Source organism: Sinocyclocheilus rhinocerous, unplaced genomic scaffold (assembly GCF_001515625.1).
Source record: "Sinocyclocheilus rhinocerous isolate Xijiao unplaced genomic scaffold, SAMN03320098_v1.1 scaffold287, whole genome shotgun sequence".
In the NCBI taxonomy this organism is placed as follows: Eukaryota; Metazoa; Chordata; class Actinopteri; order Cypriniformes; family Cyprinidae; genus Sinocyclocheilus; species Sinocyclocheilus rhinocerous.
The window spans coordinates 156,134-175,607 of record NW_015633524.1 but is presented as its reverse complement, the minus strand read 5'-3'; the positions used below and the strand labels follow the sequence as shown (position 1 = coordinate 175,607).

General features: G+C 36.4%; 1 protein-coding gene across 4 annotated transcripts in view; it reads right to left on the bottom strand.

Annotated features, from left to right (window-relative positions):
- Positions 1-1,254: 1,254 nt before the first annotated feature.
- LOC107744073 (spermatid perinuclear RNA-binding protein-like) overlaps positions 1,255-19,474 on the bottom strand; it is a 105,988-nt gene continuing 87,768 nt past the window's right edge. For 3 of the 4 annotated variants that reach the window (XM_016557544.1, XM_016557545.1, XM_016557547.1), the window contains 9 exons: positions 17,178-17,283; positions 16,647-16,730; positions 14,999-15,210; positions 12,514-12,666; positions 10,692-10,826; positions 9,650-9,790; positions 9,276-9,408; positions 7,732-7,782; positions 1,256-1,736 (listed from right to left, as the gene is read on the bottom strand). In XM_016557544.1, the coding sequence (XP_016413030.1) occupies positions 1,642-1,736; positions 7,732-7,782; positions 9,276-9,408; positions 9,650-9,790; positions 10,692-10,826; positions 12,514-12,666; positions 14,999-15,210; positions 16,647-16,730; positions 17,178-17,283 (1,110 nt within the window). In that variant the 3' untranslated portion in view covers positions 1,256-1,641. Of the gene's footprint in view, positions 1,737-7,731; positions 7,783-9,275; positions 9,409-9,649; positions 9,791-10,691; positions 10,827-12,513; positions 12,667-14,998; positions 15,211-16,646; positions 16,731-17,177; positions 17,284-19,474 lie in introns of all 4 variants that reach the window. The other variant, XM_016557546.1, reaches the window with a different exon arrangement.

Here is a 19,474-nt window from a genome sequence, read left to right as displayed (position 1 = left end):
GCTACAACAGACCTGCTGAAGAAAAACGCAAACGTAAAAAGCGTCCACACGCTGCTGCATCAACAGGCCCGTTTCACAACACGCGTGTGCGCTGCAATAAAATGTGTTGCATTTTCACAAAGACAGTTTCTGCTAAACTGCAGTTCTAACCACAAAATAGTGATTTCTGGGTTGCCACTGAGCATCTCTTTTAATATCAACCATAAATTATTAAATACTTATTGTGAGCTAGCCACTGAGAATTACTACGAAACTGATCATCGTGAAAATGAAAATTTACATACGGATCACATCACATTTGCATCCAAATCTAAATTAATCTACACGGAACTGAGCCCAAACCCAAAGTGTAGTTATAAACTGCTTCAACGATCTTGATTCAGGCAGATTTACTGAATAGAAACAACTATTTTCAGTGTATAAAAGCTTTTAATGCAAACTACTGTGTTCAAAGCACATTTTCAGGCAAGAACAGGCACAGCACAGATACTTGCAGCTACGCTTCTGCAACGCAAGCTCATGCTGAATGTGAATGCTGCAACATGTGCACTGAAATAAATACTTCCAATTATGCACCACTATTGTGTGCATGTGAAACAGGCCTGAGAAGAATGACAAAGTGAATGGAAAGGCAAATGAAGAGCCACCTATGCCGCATTAAAAAGAGTCACCTGTGCTTTTGCAGGAGAACGTAAGGAGTGACCGGGTCACATTAGCTGCCCCTCATACCGTGATTACGTGTATGAGTATGCACCTCTGTCAACGGCCAGAAAGTGTAAACAAATCTGCCGTCGGATGTGCTTTTGAAAGACCTGTGTGTACGTCTGTGAGTTGCGGATGTAGGCGGCACAGTGGCCAGATGTTTGGAGGACGACCTCTTAACCCAACCAGAACGCCAGACTTTGGTCGACTGAGCAAAAAACACGCCCGCGCACTCGCGCAGATCTGGCGAAAAGACACGGCGAAGCTGCTCGAGTCAGAGTGAAGGAAGCATTACTAATCTACTACAGGTAGATTAAGAAAAGGGCTTTCATATTGCATGTTCACAAGAATAATTTACGAGATTAAATTGCTTAGCATATATATATATGTATACTGTATATATAAAACTGGAAGAAAGTTATATCCTAGTATAATGGTTACATATCACTTTGCAATTCTAAAATAATCAATACCAAGAATACGTATATGTATATATATACTGTATATAAATATACATAAGTACATCGGTATATCTACACACATATATTTTTAGTGCCATAGACCATACATATATATGCATGTATTTATAATATAGCCACACATACACATGTGGTGAATATACAATGAAAATGACTATATTGCAATGCCAAGTTTGAGTAAGACTCAACCAAACATTCACATCTCAAGTAAGCTTAAAGCCCAAAAGAGTTCAAGTGTATTGCTATATAAGAAGGAACCGAAGTCCCCGGCCGGTTTTCGGGACGAGCAAGTCAAATAGAGTATTGCTTTTGTAAGATTGGTGCGTTTTTGGATCCTTAGATTGGGTATGGATGGGTTTGGGTGGAGAGTGTATGAAGTTTGGGCCGTTTCTGTGCGGTGGAGACAGCCTGGTCAAGCCTGGAGTGGTACGACAGTTTAGAGCCACACAACCTGATGGTTCTAGAAGTCAGAGAAGAGATCTTGAGGACCCAAGTGAATAAAAAAAGGAGCGATGGTCCGCGGCTGGTAAAAGGGATTGTCAATGAAAAGACCACCTACAGTGAGGACAAGAGCAGAGAGAGCTGCGATTAATGATGCGGCCCGGCAGGAGGCAGCGGTATATACATTCTGATGGCAGGGGGGAAATGGGGTTAGGGTGTGCCACAGGGGTGGATACTAGGGTCTCTGCTCTTGCGGGCTGTACGTGGGGTTTTCATTGCACCGGGAGCGTCTCAGGTTAATAAAAAAAGACATCAACAACTTAAGCTGCATGGTTAACTTTCCGACAAAACGGAAAAAAACTTGGAGCTCATTCATTTGAGAGAAGGCAGAGGAAATGTAAAACGTATGTGGAAACTCTGAGGTTTCCATACAGATGTAGTTAGTACATAACTCTGACAAATCAGATCTGTCGTGATTTTGGAGAGAGTATAGTACAATGACAGCGTTCGCTACCAAAGAGGACGGGCCATTGGTTTGGAGTGGACACTTGAGGGATGACCATGACGAATGTGACGGATCCGTTAACAATGGATGGGAATATCGTGACCACTCGTCTAACCATGGAGATGGAGTATCTCTTTGGTAAGCGACGATCATGACCCAGCCATAAGACAGCACAAGCATCGTCCAAAATCACCTTCAATGTTTAATGAATGTGAACTTAAGACCATTTGTAAAAACGGAGAAGGGTACTTGCATCTTCGCCCTCAATGTACATTATATTTAATTTGAAGAAGAGTGCGGCATCTTTGGAAGGCTTGTAGCTCAAAGGGTCAGGAACAGGGTTATAGTTAACCAAAACAGTCTGTTACTTGAAATAACGTTAACTAAAATAAAATGAAACGTTAACCATCAGGTTAACGTTTCATTTTATTTTAGTTAAAATATATACTTAAAATATAACTGAAAAAAAAACCCCCAACAAAATTACTAAAATAACATATACAAATAAAAATTAAAGTTCACTCAAAATATAAGTAAAAACTCTCAACGATACTAAAATAAAAACTGTTCAGGAAAAACCCAGAGCAAAGCGCCGCGGACCTCAATGTGAATTGGCTTGTGCTGGCCTTTGGAGGAGTATGAAATAACATCTCACACACAATAAGACACTCACCAATAAGTAAAAACAAAGAAGGACAAAAAGACATTTCAGTAGCATGTCTCCATGGGTCCCTTGTTGCTGCTTTCGATTCTCCGCTGTAAGGCTGTGACTGGAGCTTCCGGTGTGTGTCCATGTGAGGGGCCATGTTTGAGTTATCTGTGTGATGAGTGCCTTTGTATGGTTCAACTCTACCACTAACTGCTCACTTGAAGAATAGACATCTAGAGTCTGACTAACCAAACTTCTGCGTTAACTGCCTTACAATAATACTAAAATATATAATAAAAACAAACACTAAACTGCAGGTTGAAATCTTAAATGTCCAAAATTTCAAAACAGGCTATGTCTGGAAACATATTTTCCTAAAGGAAATAAAAAGGAATGTTCTGGGTTCAATAAATACTATTGATTATCACAGAAGAGAACTGACTCGTCCCACAGCTGGAATCAATACGTTTAAAAAAAAAAGTTTTTAAAGTGTGCACAAAAGTCCCCACTTATAATTGAAGTCCCCCCCCCAGTAAAATACGCACATATATTTGTATATTAAAAATGTAACATTAAAATAAAGACACAAGTTTTAGAAAGTATAGCTTTAACATTATACAGTACATGATATCACAGTCACTTTAAGTTCAAACAAAACCAAAGAACAAACAAAACAAAACATAAAACAAAACAAACCCCAAACCAATACCAAAAAAAAACCTCTTTAGAATGACTAACCTCACAGACAGAAAGTGCATTACAGTGATTTTTGCTTATTTTTACAAACCGAGGGACAAATCAGAATGATTTTCTGTGGTCATCAACAGAATGTGAAGATGCTGTCCATAGAGAAAACATTGTATTGAACCTGAAACATGCCTTAAAACTTCTGAAGGTATCTGAAAGCTAAACGAAATGTACATTTAGAGCTGCTAAAACTGCTACAGTAGAATATATATATATACAGTGGGTACGGGAGTAGTGAGGGACGGGGTAGGCGGGCACTTTCATGACGGGCAACAGAAGCATTCTCTTGGGCAAACCTAGAGAGAAAATGAAAAGAGCACTCCACATAAGTCCAGGACAAAATAAAAGACCTGAGGGTGTTTTGTTTAAAATGAAGCTAATGCCAATTCATTGTAGCATGGGGACATGAACCCAAGAGAGCGGAAGAACAGGAAGAGTGAGGTCAGGTGAAAAGAGAGGGTAGAAATCAAGCATTAATTCAGATGACACACATGTACCTGCTGCCTAATGTCATGTGATATGATATACGCATACAGTTGACCTTCTGAACTACATGGTATATTCAGTCATCTTATGAATAATGGTTCTTGAGTAGGGCTGAATGATATCTTGTTCATTAAATAAATTGTATAAGTTGCTAAAATTCAGTATACATATACTTTGATAAATTATTTTATATATTTTTTTTTTATTATTTAAATATTTTTCAGAGATATTTTCTCAAAGTCCCCCAACATTTTAACCGAACTATCATCAATTTCAGCAACGTATATAAATCAAACAATAAAACACAGTAAAATTACAGTTGAAAATAATCATAGTAGGTTTTCCAGTTTTTCATGAAATTAACAAACTAATGCAATAATAACAAATTATCTTATTCATAAAATATTTGAAAAAATCAAACAAAATACAGTAAAATTCTAGTTATAATAATCAAGTTACCGTTTTCAGTTTTTCACAAAATTAACACTAAATTAAAGGAATAATAATAATTGTTTTATTTACAATCTATAAAAATCAAATGATAATGTACAGTTAATCTAGTTAAATAATAATATACAGTTAAAATCTAGATATTTTTTTCACACAAAATTAACACTGAATTAATGGAATAATTATTTGGTTTTATTTTATTCACAATGTACAAATCTAATAATAATAGTAAAATTTTAAAGTCGAGGTATGTTTTTCAGTTTTACACAAATAATGTTTTTGTAATTTTATTCAATGTATAATATTTATTAATATAAAATGTATAAATTATTAATATATTATAGTATATGTTAATACATTTGTATAAAATGTACAAAAATGTGGTAAAATTCTAGTTACAATTTTTAATTTAGAACATTAAATTAGAGAATTAATTTGCATTATGTTGCAACATTTATTAAGGAAAAAAAAAAAAAAAAACAGCTTAATATTGTTGTGATATTCATGTGGTTAATTTTAAATCAACTTAATAATATTCATAAATATTCAATATATTGCCCAGCCCTAGTCTTAACTACTAGACAGAACTATCTAATTGAAAGTAATAAAGTTAAACTTAGCGTCTGAAGCATACATGTGAATTGTGGGTAGGGGCACATGGAGGGTTACAGGAGTGATCTGCCGGCTGGCGCTCTTATGTGGAGTGTTCATTCTGTGCCGTGTGTGTTTGTACATGTGTGTGAATAGTAGTCGTAGTCTCACAGTCGTTCCCATTTAGAAATCCCAAAGCAGCAACAGGAGGAAGAGGGTTGGACAGCGTAAGATGACTGGTGAGAATTACTGCATGCACACAGCTCTCAGGCACCAAACCGGAGAGACGTCAAAGAGAGGGGCGCACTGTTCTCTTACAGCACAATACCGGGTTTCACCTTCCACCTAAAGGAACAGTCTTTATGTGGCAGGCAGAGACCAGGGCGCTGGGAGCAACCCCATATCCACCCCCCACCCGCCCCCCTCATCCTCCGAGAAATAAACACACCACACCCAGCAAACACCCTCCAAATTCAGCCTGGTTCCCGCGGAGCCCACCTCACCTAGTCCCCCCTGCACATAAGGCTCATTCAAAGCATCTTCATCTGGGCCTGACCGGAGAGGCGCTCATAGAACAACACACTACACAGACGGGTGAGGAGTTTTTGTTTAGAAACCAGATGGACTGTGTGCGCATTCCTGTATTTGTGTGTTCAAGTGTTTATACGTTTCTGAGCGGATGAGCGTTCCGGTACGGTGTGTTTTTGCGTTGTGTTGTTATTGTTGAAACTAAAACTAAACACGCTGAAAATGTTTTTTTTTATTCAAATAAAGCTGAAATAAAATAACATGAATATACAATGAAAATCTTTAACTTACATTCAGTTAGTTGCCAAGGCAACATTTAATTTTAAAAACATTTAAGTACTAAAATGACTATAATTTAAATATAAAATAAATCCTAATATAAATATAAAAAACTAATAAAATTGATAAAAGCACTTAAAAATATTTAAACTAAAATATTTTTAATAAAATTCAAAATATGAATACTTTAATGGTATATAAATAATACTAATCACTGTTCTGGATGTGCCTACTTCTCTACTGTACAGTGTGCAAAAAGCAGTACATGATATACGAGCAGTGTGTTTGAAATTACACTATATAAATCAATAGGTGAAACATACTGCTGAGATTTTAAAGTGCACATCAGATGGACAGTTTACTGTCCCATGAGGCAATGGGAGAGGAGCTGTGAATGTCAGGGATCTTGCACTTTTCTTAATGGTCAAACACTTTGTCAGAGCTTTCTCTAGTATGCAGGCGGTATTAGGATGAGGGACAGTTTGGAGATTACACTGTGTTTACTAGTATATTAACTAGGGCTGTCAATTCAGCACACTGATTCAGTGTGATTAATTATAAAATTATGCCATAAAATTTTAACCAAGAAACCATAATAAGGGATTTTCTTACTAACAGAGCGATTCAAGCACAAAATTGAGGGTTTTTAACAAAAAGGAAGATGACGTTTTAATAATTATCCGAATTCTATGAAAAAAGCGAAGTCCACATCACAGCTACAATGATATCAACACAGAGGAATGATATTGTTGTTATCACTTACTGAAAATATTTTTTTCCAGCTAATGAATGATAAAATTGACAGCAAATCAGAATCCGGCGACTCTAAAGGTCCTTGCACACTGAGTCTGAAATTTGACGCATGCGTTTTTTTTTCGTATTCGTCATTCTTTCCTATAAAAATGCTTGCTACAGATGTGAAAACGCAGAAAATCAAACCTGATCCTAATTTTTTTATAACGGACGAAAGTTTCGGAGGCAGTGTGCAAACGTGATTGACACAACATGAAGTCGCATTTATTTTTTTACGTGCGAAAATTTCAGACTCGGTGTGCAAAGACCTTAAAGCATGAGCATTTAAAGCAGATGCTAATAAAGTTATCGTTAGTTATTTTTCCTATTGTAAATGGGTCTTTAGACGACACAGACTAAACGTTTAAACCGGTTTCAATGTTGTTCTTAAATAAAATAATAAAAAAAAAAAATCTGTAATCTTTTACTCACCCTAAATACCAAAGTTTAGCTACAATCCATAAAAATTTTCTTTTGTCTCTACAATGCATGTCAGTTGTTATTTAGACCCCACTGACTTTCATTGTGTGAACAAAAATGGTTGAAAATCACTTTTTCTTGTGTTTCACAGTAAAAATTAAGTCTTGAAACGAGATGAGAGTGAGTAAATGACATCATTTTCATTTTTAGTTGAACTATCCCTTAAAAATGTATATGCTCTATGTTAGCTAGTCGCAGCACTAGTCTTCAGACTGTGTTTAGCGTGATCTTCCTCTCACCCATCATGCCCAGCGGCTGCTTTGAATGGTGTAACTGTGTGCTGAAGACAGCAGCACTATGCTGACGCATAGAGAGCCGCCCAGAGTCAGGAGAAACGGGCCAAACGTCGAGCAGGCAGACTAGACGAGCAAAGTCACACTCAGGCCAGGTGCAGCAAGTCTTGCTCCAACCACAGTTAAGAACCAAAAGGTTATGGTTCGTTTCCATCGTCCAGGGAGTCATTTCTCTACGGGATTCTTTGGGGATGTGATTTTGGGGTTTGAAAGTCCAATTTGAGAGCTGAATGGGGGAGTAAGTGGGGGCAGATGTGGACCCTAGACCCTGACTGGAGGAAGGGAGGACGGGAAGGAAGGGGTACGTACCGTATGCAGGAGTGGCGGCCGCCGCGCTGTACCCGTATGGGGCTCCGAAGCCTGCGAGAACACGGCATTCATGATATATGGTGAAGAGTTACGACTCCTTCACATGATTTGTGTCAGGGCCTCAACACTACCTGTGACCCTTGACTTCACTGTCATGAGTCATATGACAGAGCCTTTCTGAAGACTATTATGCAAACTTTATACACTGCCTGGCCTTGAATATGGACATGGGTATGTCTTCTGACATGAAGAAATGAAAAGCTACACACTGCATTAGTTAGGGTTAAAATAATTGCTGCCAGAAACATTTCAATCACTGCAATATTGATTCAATCCTTAAGTATTTACGTATTTAAATCCAGACAGTGACATTTTTGGCCAGGCAGTGCATTAATTATATGTAAATACATCTACTAATAAACAAGTAAACAAATGAAAATAATAACATAATACCATGCTAAAAACAAGAGCGGGTGCTCCCATTCAAAATGAATGCGTATTGACTCAAACTATGACATATATTTTAAAACATTTCATTATTCTCTGATAATGTTCAAATACTGTATCTGAAGGAATTATACAAAGTAAAATGTAAAAAAAAAAAACAAGTTTCATAATAATAAACTTGATCACCTGTGCAGTACACCATTGGCGATTGTAAAGATTATTGGTCAATAGCGACAAAATGACAAGATTTAAATTTTAAATGTATAATTTTTTTACTTTAGACAAAATCTAGTATAGTCTATTTATACACAACTGTTCAAAAGTTTGGGGTCAGTACGTGTTTTTGAAAGAAGTCTCCTATGCTCGCCAAAGCTGAAATCGATTTGACAAAAATACATAATAAACAGTAATATTGTGAAATATTGTTAAAATTTAAAATAACCGTTTTGTATTTTAATATATTTAAAAATGTAATGTATTCCTGTGATCAAAGCTGAATTTTCAGCATCATTACTTCAGTCTTTAGTGTCACATGATCCTTCAGAAATCACTCTAACATGCTGATTTTCTGTTCAAGAAACATTTCTTATCATCAATGCTGAAATCAGTTTTGCTGATTCATATTTTTGTGAAAACTATCATATGTTTTTATTTTCAGGATTCTTTGATGAATAGAAAGTGCAAAAGTTCAGCATTATTTGATTTAGAAATCTTTTGTAACATTATAAACTAGAGCCCGACCGATATGGGTTGATTTGATTACTAGCAGAAGACACTAACCAGTTTTAAATTCCAGTTGCGCAGATGGGGCACGTTGTAACACTGCGTTACAATGTGCTATTTTATGACATTAGCGATGTAATTTACACTATTTACTTTAAGGCTCATATCGGCCGATAATATCGGCAAAACGATATATCGGTCGGGTTCTGTTATAAACATCTTTACTGTTACTTTACTTTTGAACGATAGTGTAAATTGTAGCTAAATTGGTACTTCTGTAATGTAAATGCATTGTTGCATGTAGTTTTACATGTGCCAAAAGGTAAACAGGTCTTTAGTCACTATAGAAACACTGTCTGGCATCAAACACACACCTGGTGTGACGTATCCAGGTGCTGCCGCAGCGCTGATGAAGGCTCCTCGTGTGAGGGTGGGTCTTCCTCGCCCTCGTGCTGCCTGGACCGCGACGGCAGACACAGCAGCAGCTGCAGCTAATGCCCCTTTACTCTACAATACACACAGGCTTTAATCAGCAACGAGAAGTAGGGTTGCTAGATTGATTTCTGGAGAAAAGAGATGAATTAGTCTGCAGGTCTCAGTTTCATTGAGGAAATATTGATCACAGAATATCTAATAGAGCAGTCATGGATTACCAAGCACTGACCCTGGTTATCCCAGGAACCGACTGAATACTGAACAACCCAATCTGGATGTTATTGGACACTAGTCAAAGCAACAGGTGACCTACCTGAGGGATTATTTTTTTCTTCTTGTTGCCAGCAGCATTAGGCCCGGAGAAGAGTTTTTCTAGAGCCGCGAGGGCAGCGCTGGCTTTGGCTACTTTCTTATTGGGCCCTGCGCCACGAAACTTCTGCCCGTCCACTTCCACCTGCCCACGAGAACATGGGGTGAGGATTTTGAACAGGAAATTATATCAATGACTGAAATCTGAGATGATGTGTATAATTTTGGTAAAAATGATTTTTTTATTTTTTTAAATGCTCTTACGCATGTTAACCAAGGCTGCATTTATTTAATCAAAATATAGCAAAAACAGTAGTCTTGTGAACTAATATATATATATATATATATATTTTTTTACAAATAACTGTTTTGTATTTGAAAGAATACAAAAATGGCTGTTTTGTATTTGAATATATTTTAAAATGTAATTTATTCCTGTGATGCTGACACTGAAAACTGGAGTAATGGTCGCTGGAAATTTCGCATTGCATCACAGGAACAAATTACAAATGAAAAATGTCAATAAAAATAGTACTTTCAAATTCTAATATTTCACAATATTACTGTTTTACTGTATTTTGGATCAAATAAATGCAGTCTTGGTGAGTATAAAAGACTTCTTTCAAAGAAAAAAATTATAAATTTTTTGACACTTTCTAAATCAAATGTGAATGATTCTTGTCATTAAAAAAGTAAGCTCCACAATGCTACATTATTGTGGATTCCCATGTCTTGGGTCCCTCCTTAAAGGATTTATCATGCATTTTGTTTTCCACCAAGTTAAAAACCTATGTTTGATTGCATAAAGTGATGGCACACCTCTCTTTTCTAAATTCAGGAGAGAGTAATTCATTAAAGTCATGTCTGCAGCACAAACTGCGTGGGACATGTTACACAACAAAGATTAAGAGATTCATTCAAATCCCTCTCCCCCAGTATGAGTAATAACAATAAAAGTAATGCTCACCTTAGCAAACATCACTAGTAAACAGTCTTATTGGTGAACAGGGAGATAAAGTGGTACATTTGTGTCTGGTGAGGCCCACCTCCATGACGAAGCGTTTGTCGTGACTTCCTCCGCTCTCTGAGATGAGCTCGTACTTCAGCCCGCGACGTTTCTCATTCAGCTCCATGACTGGGTTCTTCCCGCTGGCCGTCAAAATAGGACCCTGAGTTCGCACCTGGACGCAAAAACATGCTTTTCAACTGAACTGAACCAACACTGAACTGACTTGAGCCAATTAACCGTACTATTTTCTTATGTAGAACTGATTACAGCTGAATTAAGCTGGTTGCATCTCTAATTAACTGATTTTACAAAAAAAAAATATATATATTTATTATTATTTTATTTCTTTCTTTTCCCAGAATTACTGTGTTGTGTATTTACAATTTTTCTTGTAAATAAATTCTGGTAAATAATTTTTCTGGTAAATATTCCTTAAAAAATGTTTTAATAATAATTGTATTATTAGTAGTAGTAGTACTATCATTACATTAAGTAATATATTTCTGTCACAGTTTCTTCAAGTTAAAATTAACTTTTATTTTGACAGGTTTCTGTGTGTATATGACATGGCGATTCATGTATTCATATATTGGTGAGAATACGTGAGCGTCACACACACTTCAGTATGTGTGAAGTAAACAGTATTGCCAACTTTCACAATCTTCACTTTAGATTTAGTGACTTTTCAGACCCCTTTAGTGATTTTTTCCCAAAAAAGCACCTAGTGACAAATCTAGCAACTTCTTGGACAAAAACTTGTCGGTACTGCCGCACAAGTGCGAGGTCTTTCTTCCCCAGCGTGCACACACCTCAATCTGCGCCTGCTCTGTTCATTTGGTTAAAATTTCACTTTAGATTTAGTGACTTTTCAGACCCCTTTAGTGATTTTTTTCCCAAAAAAGCACCTAGTGACAAATCTAGCAACTTCTTGGACAAAAACTTGTCGGTACTGCCGCACAAGTGCGAGGTCTTTCTTCCCCAGCGTGCACACACCTCAATCTGCGCCTGCTCTGTTCATTTGGTTAAAATAGATATTCTGTTACGTCTCTAATTTTACATGCAAATATAGCTGAAATCACAGCACAGGAATTGTCTTTATGTTATGTGTATTGGATTTCATCAGATGACGGCTCAATTATAAATCAGGATTTTTGTGCAAATCAACATCTTGGAAGGGAGAGCTGGTTATGTAGTCTTAATGGGCCACGTTTCAGTCACTATTTTATATTCATTCCATTGTCTGACAACAGAAACAGTAAAATATATAAATGAAAACAGTTTTATTGAGAATTTGGTTGCATTAAAATACAGTATGTGAGCACGGAGAGGCAAGCAAATGTAAAAGGCAATACAACGCAATGATGTGGTGCATATGCTAATTAGCGTATGACGTCATCTAGCGACATTTAGCGACTTTTAAAGCTGGCTTTAGCTACTTTCCATTGAAAGAAGTTGGCAACACTGGTATTAAACAGAACCGCACGTCTTCATATTTTTCATATAACGATTCATATTTAAATGGTATTTTTGCAGCTTAATATTCGCAGACATTAGTCCATATCACGTTTTGATTTACGTGTACTGACCTACTTTTGATGTATCCATTCAAAATTTGGCAAATTCCATGACATTCCACGTTATGCAGTAAATTCCATTTTTATGACTGGATTCCACGATTCTGTCTGCGTTTTCCGCATTGTGGAAATCATATGGCCTCGTTATGTTATTTTCTCGTTTATTACTATGAAGCTGCTTTGAAACAATCTTTATTGTTTAAAGCACTATATAAATAAATGTTACTTGATTTGACTAGAACATAGTAAAAACATTTACTAAACATTCAGTGAGTGTGTGTGTACCTCCAACGTGTTGGAGCTGTCTGAGGAGTGTGATGTGTTATTGCTTGAGTGTGTGGACGTCTCGCTCTTGCCCTCCCCGTCCGACTTCTCGTCTGCACTCATGGAGTCCAGGTCTGTGTCGAAGCCTGTGGGGTAACCCATCGCCTGTAGCACCTACACCACAAAAACAGCATTACAACTAATCCAGCATGGACGTCACACAGAACGCGACAGAGAACAAAATGATGAAACATGCTGGGAAAGTTCAGTTCATCTTTGTGGCCGTCAGTGAGCAGAAGTGGACAGTTCCTTGGATACAGAGGTCATTATTGAGAGTGAAATCATCACTTTGAAAAGACTCGCTTATATAAAAGTTCACAGAAATATGCCCACACCACAGATGCAAAGTGGAGCTGCAGATTTCTGTAAATCAAGTTGGATGTTTAACCAAACAAAACCCTGAATAGATAAAGAACTAGACACAAAATATATTACACATATACTGTATATTGGGGGTGTACAATTTATTATTAAATACTGTATCAGTTATCAGCCATTGGAAATTTTTTAATTCATCAGTATTGATATATATTATCTCAGATTCAGAGTGAATGCATGCTTTAATTGTGAGTTTAGACAGGGGTAAAGGATATCATAAGAGCACCAGTGTTCATTTGTCAGTCTGACCCAAATTGGGGCTGTCGTTGCCGTTAATGGCTGCGCTCTCACAAAAAGAGGATTAGTGCGATCCTATGCTCCAGAGCCTTTGTTCACCAGCACGCTGGGATTACATAGATTTGAGTTCTTTTTGCATTCTGGGAATCACTGGTGTGTGTATGTGGGAACAAGCTTAACCAGTCTTCCTGAACGACACATTGCTTTACTGTCCTGCTACAGTGACAATAGGGTTGAATCTACAAATCTGGTTCAAGAAGGGTCATCTATAACACTAAGAGACTGATTTAACCAGGGTCGTGGGATCAAGTATACAGCTAACAAGAGCTTAACACCAGCACACCAACTAGGTTTGCATATGTTAGAGACCTGATCACACTGGAAAATGTCTAGTAGTGACAACTGGAGCGTTTATATATTGTAAAGTCAGCATGAAATCAAAATTGACCATTTTTACTTTATTTTAATACATATTCATGGTCTAAATGTGCACAATTTGTCAAAAAAGTTGGCTTTGTAATTTGTAATTTCGCTTAATTGAAATAAAACCAAAATCGTGATATGGCTTAATATGATTAATAATAATATTACTATTGTAATATTGCACTGTAAATTAAAAATAGTATTTAAGTATAATAATATACTATTTTGTAATGCTGTCCAAAATAAATGTTTTTGTTTACATAATATATGTGTGTACTGCGTATATTTATTATGTATATATAAATACACACACATGCATGTATATAATTAAGAAAAATTTTATGTTTATACATTTAAAATATTTATATACAATATTACATTAATATAAATATATACATGGAAATATTTTCAAAATATATACTGTATGTGTGTGTATTTATATATACATAATAAATATACGCAGTACACACATATATTATGTAAACAAAAACTTTTATTTTGGATGCGATTGATTGACAACACTACTATTTTTAATTTACAGTGCAATATTACAATAGTTATATTTATATTTTAATATTTTTATTTAGTAATAATAATTATAATAATAAAAATAATTTGTAATAATAACAAAAATGTTTGCTTTTTTTATTTAGGATTAATCGATTTAATTGAAATCAAAATCACGACCAATGAAAACAGTTGTTAGCTAATCTAAATCAATTTTACCATCAGTCCAGGGACTGCAGATGCAAAATAGCCTTCTGGCTAATTCTGGCACATTGTGCATTTATGTATTGTTGATGTGCATTGTCCCTGTTAAATAAACCTGAAATAAATAAATGAAACTTCATTTTCATTTTCGATTACATAGAAAATGAAGAAGAAAAAAAAGGGGGTCAAGAGGATCTGGAAATGATGCAAGCCAGGCTTGAACTCAGGTCACCCGCATCAACACTGTGGTTATTGTTAAAGGAATAGTTCATCCCAACATAAAAGCGCTGTCATTATTTACTCACCCTCACCCAGTTTTTTTAAACTCGTATGACTTTTTGTTCCGTAGAACACAAAAGAAGAAATTAGGCAGAATGTTCAAGCTGCTCTTTTCCAAACAAGTGTGTAAAGTATCAGAAGGCTTCAAAACACTTAAAATACACCACACGGGTCATATTGACTACTTTTATGGTGCTTTTTTATGCATGACAGCCCCTAATCAACAATAACTTTCAATGCATGGAAGCGAGCAGCTCAGACATTTTGTCTGATTTCTCCTTATACGGGTTTCAAAAGGCATAAGCATGAGTAAATGATGACAAAATACACATTTGTGGGTGAATTAATCCTTTAACACCTTACATAATGGTCACCCCTCCAATCACATGATGCAAAGACAACTGACGTCCAGGTGTACCTTTACAGCCACGTGCAGCTTGGCAGTCTTCTTAGAGGAGCCAGAGGCTTCGTAAACAGTGCCGTCGACGTCTACAGACATGGTGAAGACGGGGGCGTGAACCGGACCTGACTGAGACAGCAGTTTAAACTGCAGCCCCGGCCGGATCTGGTTCAGGCGCATCAGAGCATTCATGGGTTGATTTGAGTCTATTGCTTTACTGTCAAGAACTGCTGGAAGGGAAAGAGAACAGAAATAAACGTTAGCGATTATAGCGCAAAGTAAGCGTTCCGTAAACACACAGCTCATCTTTTAACTTTCTACGATCCCTTCGTTCCATCAGCTTGCTAATTGTGAAATTCTGCTGCTTTGAAAGCGATTTATTTGAGGCCAGCGAGGAGCGCAGGCTGGGGACAGCAGCGCGGCTCCAAGATAAATTAAGAATCAATGGCATTGATTTCCCAACGGTTGTCTGCTTCCTGTACGAGAGAGCAAGAGATGGAAGTGCAGCAGGATGAGGAGCGAGAGAGAAGAGACGGCAACAAAGAAAAGAGCAGAGAGAACACCAGACAGCTTACCGAAGAGAAAGAAGGTGAGAGATTAGCAGAAAAAATACATTAAAAAAAGAGATGTGTTGTTCTTTAATTATTCTAGAAAGAGGACAATTACTTTTTAAGGCCAAACATGGTCATAATGAAGAAGGAACGACTGAAGAAGGAAGGTTACTGTATCAGCGTTTCCTTGCTAGTTTAAAACAGGAGAGGATATTACAGGCAGGATTTGTCATGAAGCACTGAGAAAACTTTGGTTTGGTGAGGCACATTACTTGTAGAACTTTTAATACAAGCACTAAATTCATACATTAGATTGACATGTCATTTAAAATGAAAATATAATATTCATCATAAAAATTAAATAAAAAAGGAAAGAAACTTTCTAGAAAATGTGCTAGAAATGGCGCTCCAAACTGAACCGAACACAGTACTAGAGGTCGACTGATATGAATTTTTCAAAGCCCAAGGCTGATACTATCTATCTACAGTTATCAGTACTGGCTGATCAACAATATACTGAAATACATAATGCAATTTAAAGGGATAGTTCACCCAAAAATTAATGTGCCATGGTACTCTCGTGAACGCGCGTCGAAGACTGACACGGAGGAGAAGAATTTGTTGTATAAAGTCCTTATTTTTGTTTTCTTTGCACACAAAAAATATTCTTGCAGCTTCATTAAATTACGGTTGAACCACTGATGCCACAAGGACTATTTTAATTATGTCCTTACTACCTTTCTGGGCCTTGAACGTGTCAGTTGCGTTGCTGTCTATGCAGGCTCAGAAAGCTCTCGGTTTTCATCAAAAGTATTTAAGTTTGTGTTGCGAAGATGAACGAAGGTCTTACAGGTTTGGAACGACACGAGGGTGAGTAATTAATGACAATTTTCATTTTTGGGTGAACTATCCCTTTAATGATAACAAATGAGAATTCTTTTTCACAATATTTATTAAAAACTTATTTAATCAAAAAGGAAATTACCATTAATCAACTACCCGAACACTGCTATTGACAGATGCACACGATCTCAATAAGTACCTCAATTACACATTATATAATTAAAAATGAACTGGTTTAACCAATATCTCTGTATATTGTTGCTCAGACTGACCTTTTCTCAGGTTGCGTTTCATCTTCTTGATGAGGTCTTTGTCGTCCAGCAGACCATCTTCATAAGGTCTCTTCAGCCCTAGACCTGATACAAAAGAGCAGAGTTAACGTGCTGATGAAACACCTACAATGAATTACTAAAACACATCAAAAACAGACTCACAGAGCTGTATGTCAGTGTGTAAAACTTCAGAATTATTTTATTTTCATATCATTCAGCAGCATTAAATGGATTTGCAAAAATAATGACTGTTTTCAGACGACATACTTCTATCTTATTTTGATTGGACAATCAGTTAGCCCCGCCCCCAAACTCACACCAATGACTGAGTCTGAGTTGCTGTTGTCAGGCAGATTAGGATGTTCAGACAAACAATGTTAAAACTAATGTTTGAAGAGTGTTTCACACTTTCCAGAGAAATCAACCTATGAACAACTTATAGGTGTATCTACATATTAAACTAGACCTTGAGTATTTAAAAATTCAAAAAATTACACAGCCTTAAGCAAGTAATTAATTGTGTGTGCTCACCTTCTTTATCTGACCAGGGGAATTTCTGTGAAGGTTTACTTGAGGGGAGAGGGTCCATTTCTAAGACCTTATAGATCTGCCCAAAGGCCATGAGCCGCAGAGCATGCTGGAACACACATAAAAAGTATCAAAGTTATCACAGAGCACACCTAAATTATCTGCTCCTGAAAGAAAAAAATTCTCAAAACGTACCCTGAAGAAACACCCACACACTTATTTTTTAATAATAAAGCAATAATTCTCCGCTTGAGCCCACAGACCGCCTTTAGATGTGGAACATCGGCACTGAACCACCACGTTCAGAGGAATTATGGGGGACAGACTGCCTCACAAATAATTCATGCTACAACTAACTCACATTAACTCATCTTATCAGATATTGACAAAGCTGTTTACTTTAGTTATAGCCCATTACGAGACCACATAAGGTTTGGTTTCAATAGTATCCTTAGAAAAGATTTGTGAGCCCATTTTGGGAAACAACTTTAATTACAGTAATCAGACCATCAGTGTGAATATCACCACAGTGAACTGTTTTAATACGGTCCCATACACAAACTTTGACTCTAGATGAGCTAATGGAATTGTTACATGATGTTTATTTGGGTGGTTCATCACGCGATAAAACTAGATTGCTTACATTATAATCAACAACGCAGTTATCACTGGAGGTGCCTGATGTTCCTTCACTTCATTTTTGAGGTTTGTAAACGTTCATGCTTAAACTATTCAAAAGTAAATTGTTTTTTTCCCCCTTGAATTTATTATCAAATATTTAATAATAATTATTATTATCATTTTATATGCTGCCGTTCAAAAGTTTGGGGTTGGTAAGATTCTGTAATGTTTTCTAAATAAGTCTCTTCTGCTCACCAAGGCTGCATTTTTTGATATAAAATGCAGTAAAGACCGTAATATTGTGAAATATTACTGCAATTTCAAATAACTGTTTTCTATTTGAATATATCTAAAAATGTAATTTATTTCTGTGATGCAAAGTTGAATTTTCAGCATCATTACTCCAGTCTTCAGTGAATGAATAGAAAGTTCATGTAACAGAACTTATTTGAAGTAAAACTCTTTTGTAACAATACAAAAATGACTGATCGATTCAAAGCATCCTTGCTCAATTTCTTTCAAAAAACAATCTTATTAACCCCAAACTTCTTACAACAAAGTTGAACGCATAATTATTCACCCACCGTTTCCCAAGTTTAGCGTTAATAATATTGTTCCTAAACTAAAGTTTGAAGTGATGTTTTAGATTAATAAGCATTAAGAATAACAATTTAATAAGCTAAAATTGCATTTCAATAAAGTTAGATTTACATTTTCCTTCCTTCAAATTCAGTGATTACACTCGAAGCTCATTCTGAACTCATGAACTCTTCATCATTGAGTAAATTGCATCGATAAGCACCATCTTTCAGCCTCATGTGTGACGACAGAAACTCTCTCTTGAATGCAGTATTTCTGCAGGTAGGCATTACTATACGGCATATCACCGCAATGCATCTCATTTATGACTACGGCAAACTGCAGTAAAAACAAATGCTCATTTATACCCGCATTATCTCCAAAAAAAACTAATGCATCGCATTCACTAAAGTAGAAGATGAATAAAACAAATATATAATGAATTATTATTTTCCACAAAACTTCATATACTGCTGTTTAGTTTTTTTCTTCAAGGAAATTATACAATTTGATAAATATGTTAAGCAATCAAACATATTCTTAGCTTCAGTGGTTTGTGTAGAGTCAGGAAGGGTGTGTGTGTGTGTGTGTGTGTGTGTGTGTGTGTGTTTGTACTGAACCTCTTTGATCTGCTGCAAAACAGTCAGGCACATTGTGATTCTGCTCTCGACTGCACAAGTGTTCAAAGGAAAAGCGCTACAGAGATTTACTCAGAGATGCAGCGCACACACACACACACACACAGTCCCCGGGGCAGGGAGGAAGATTCACGGGCCGGCGCCGTATCATTTTCCCACACTCATTAGAGAGCCAATCATCAAGGTGCTCTATCAGGATGAGTGTGTGTGTGTTTAGTCTGGATGATACATGGAACATTCACAATATATTTAATACGATTTTACTGGTGATGTAAAATTATATAATTTTAATGTGCTGTTTTTTTTGTTTTGTTTTTTACGTCTTTTAGTTTCCTGCATTGTGTTAACACCATCTCTGATTTACTTTTACTCTGTGCTTTCCCAGAAGACAAAATTATTAAAATTTTTGTTCAGGACAAACAAGGGACTCAAGAACAACAATAACACACACACACACATACA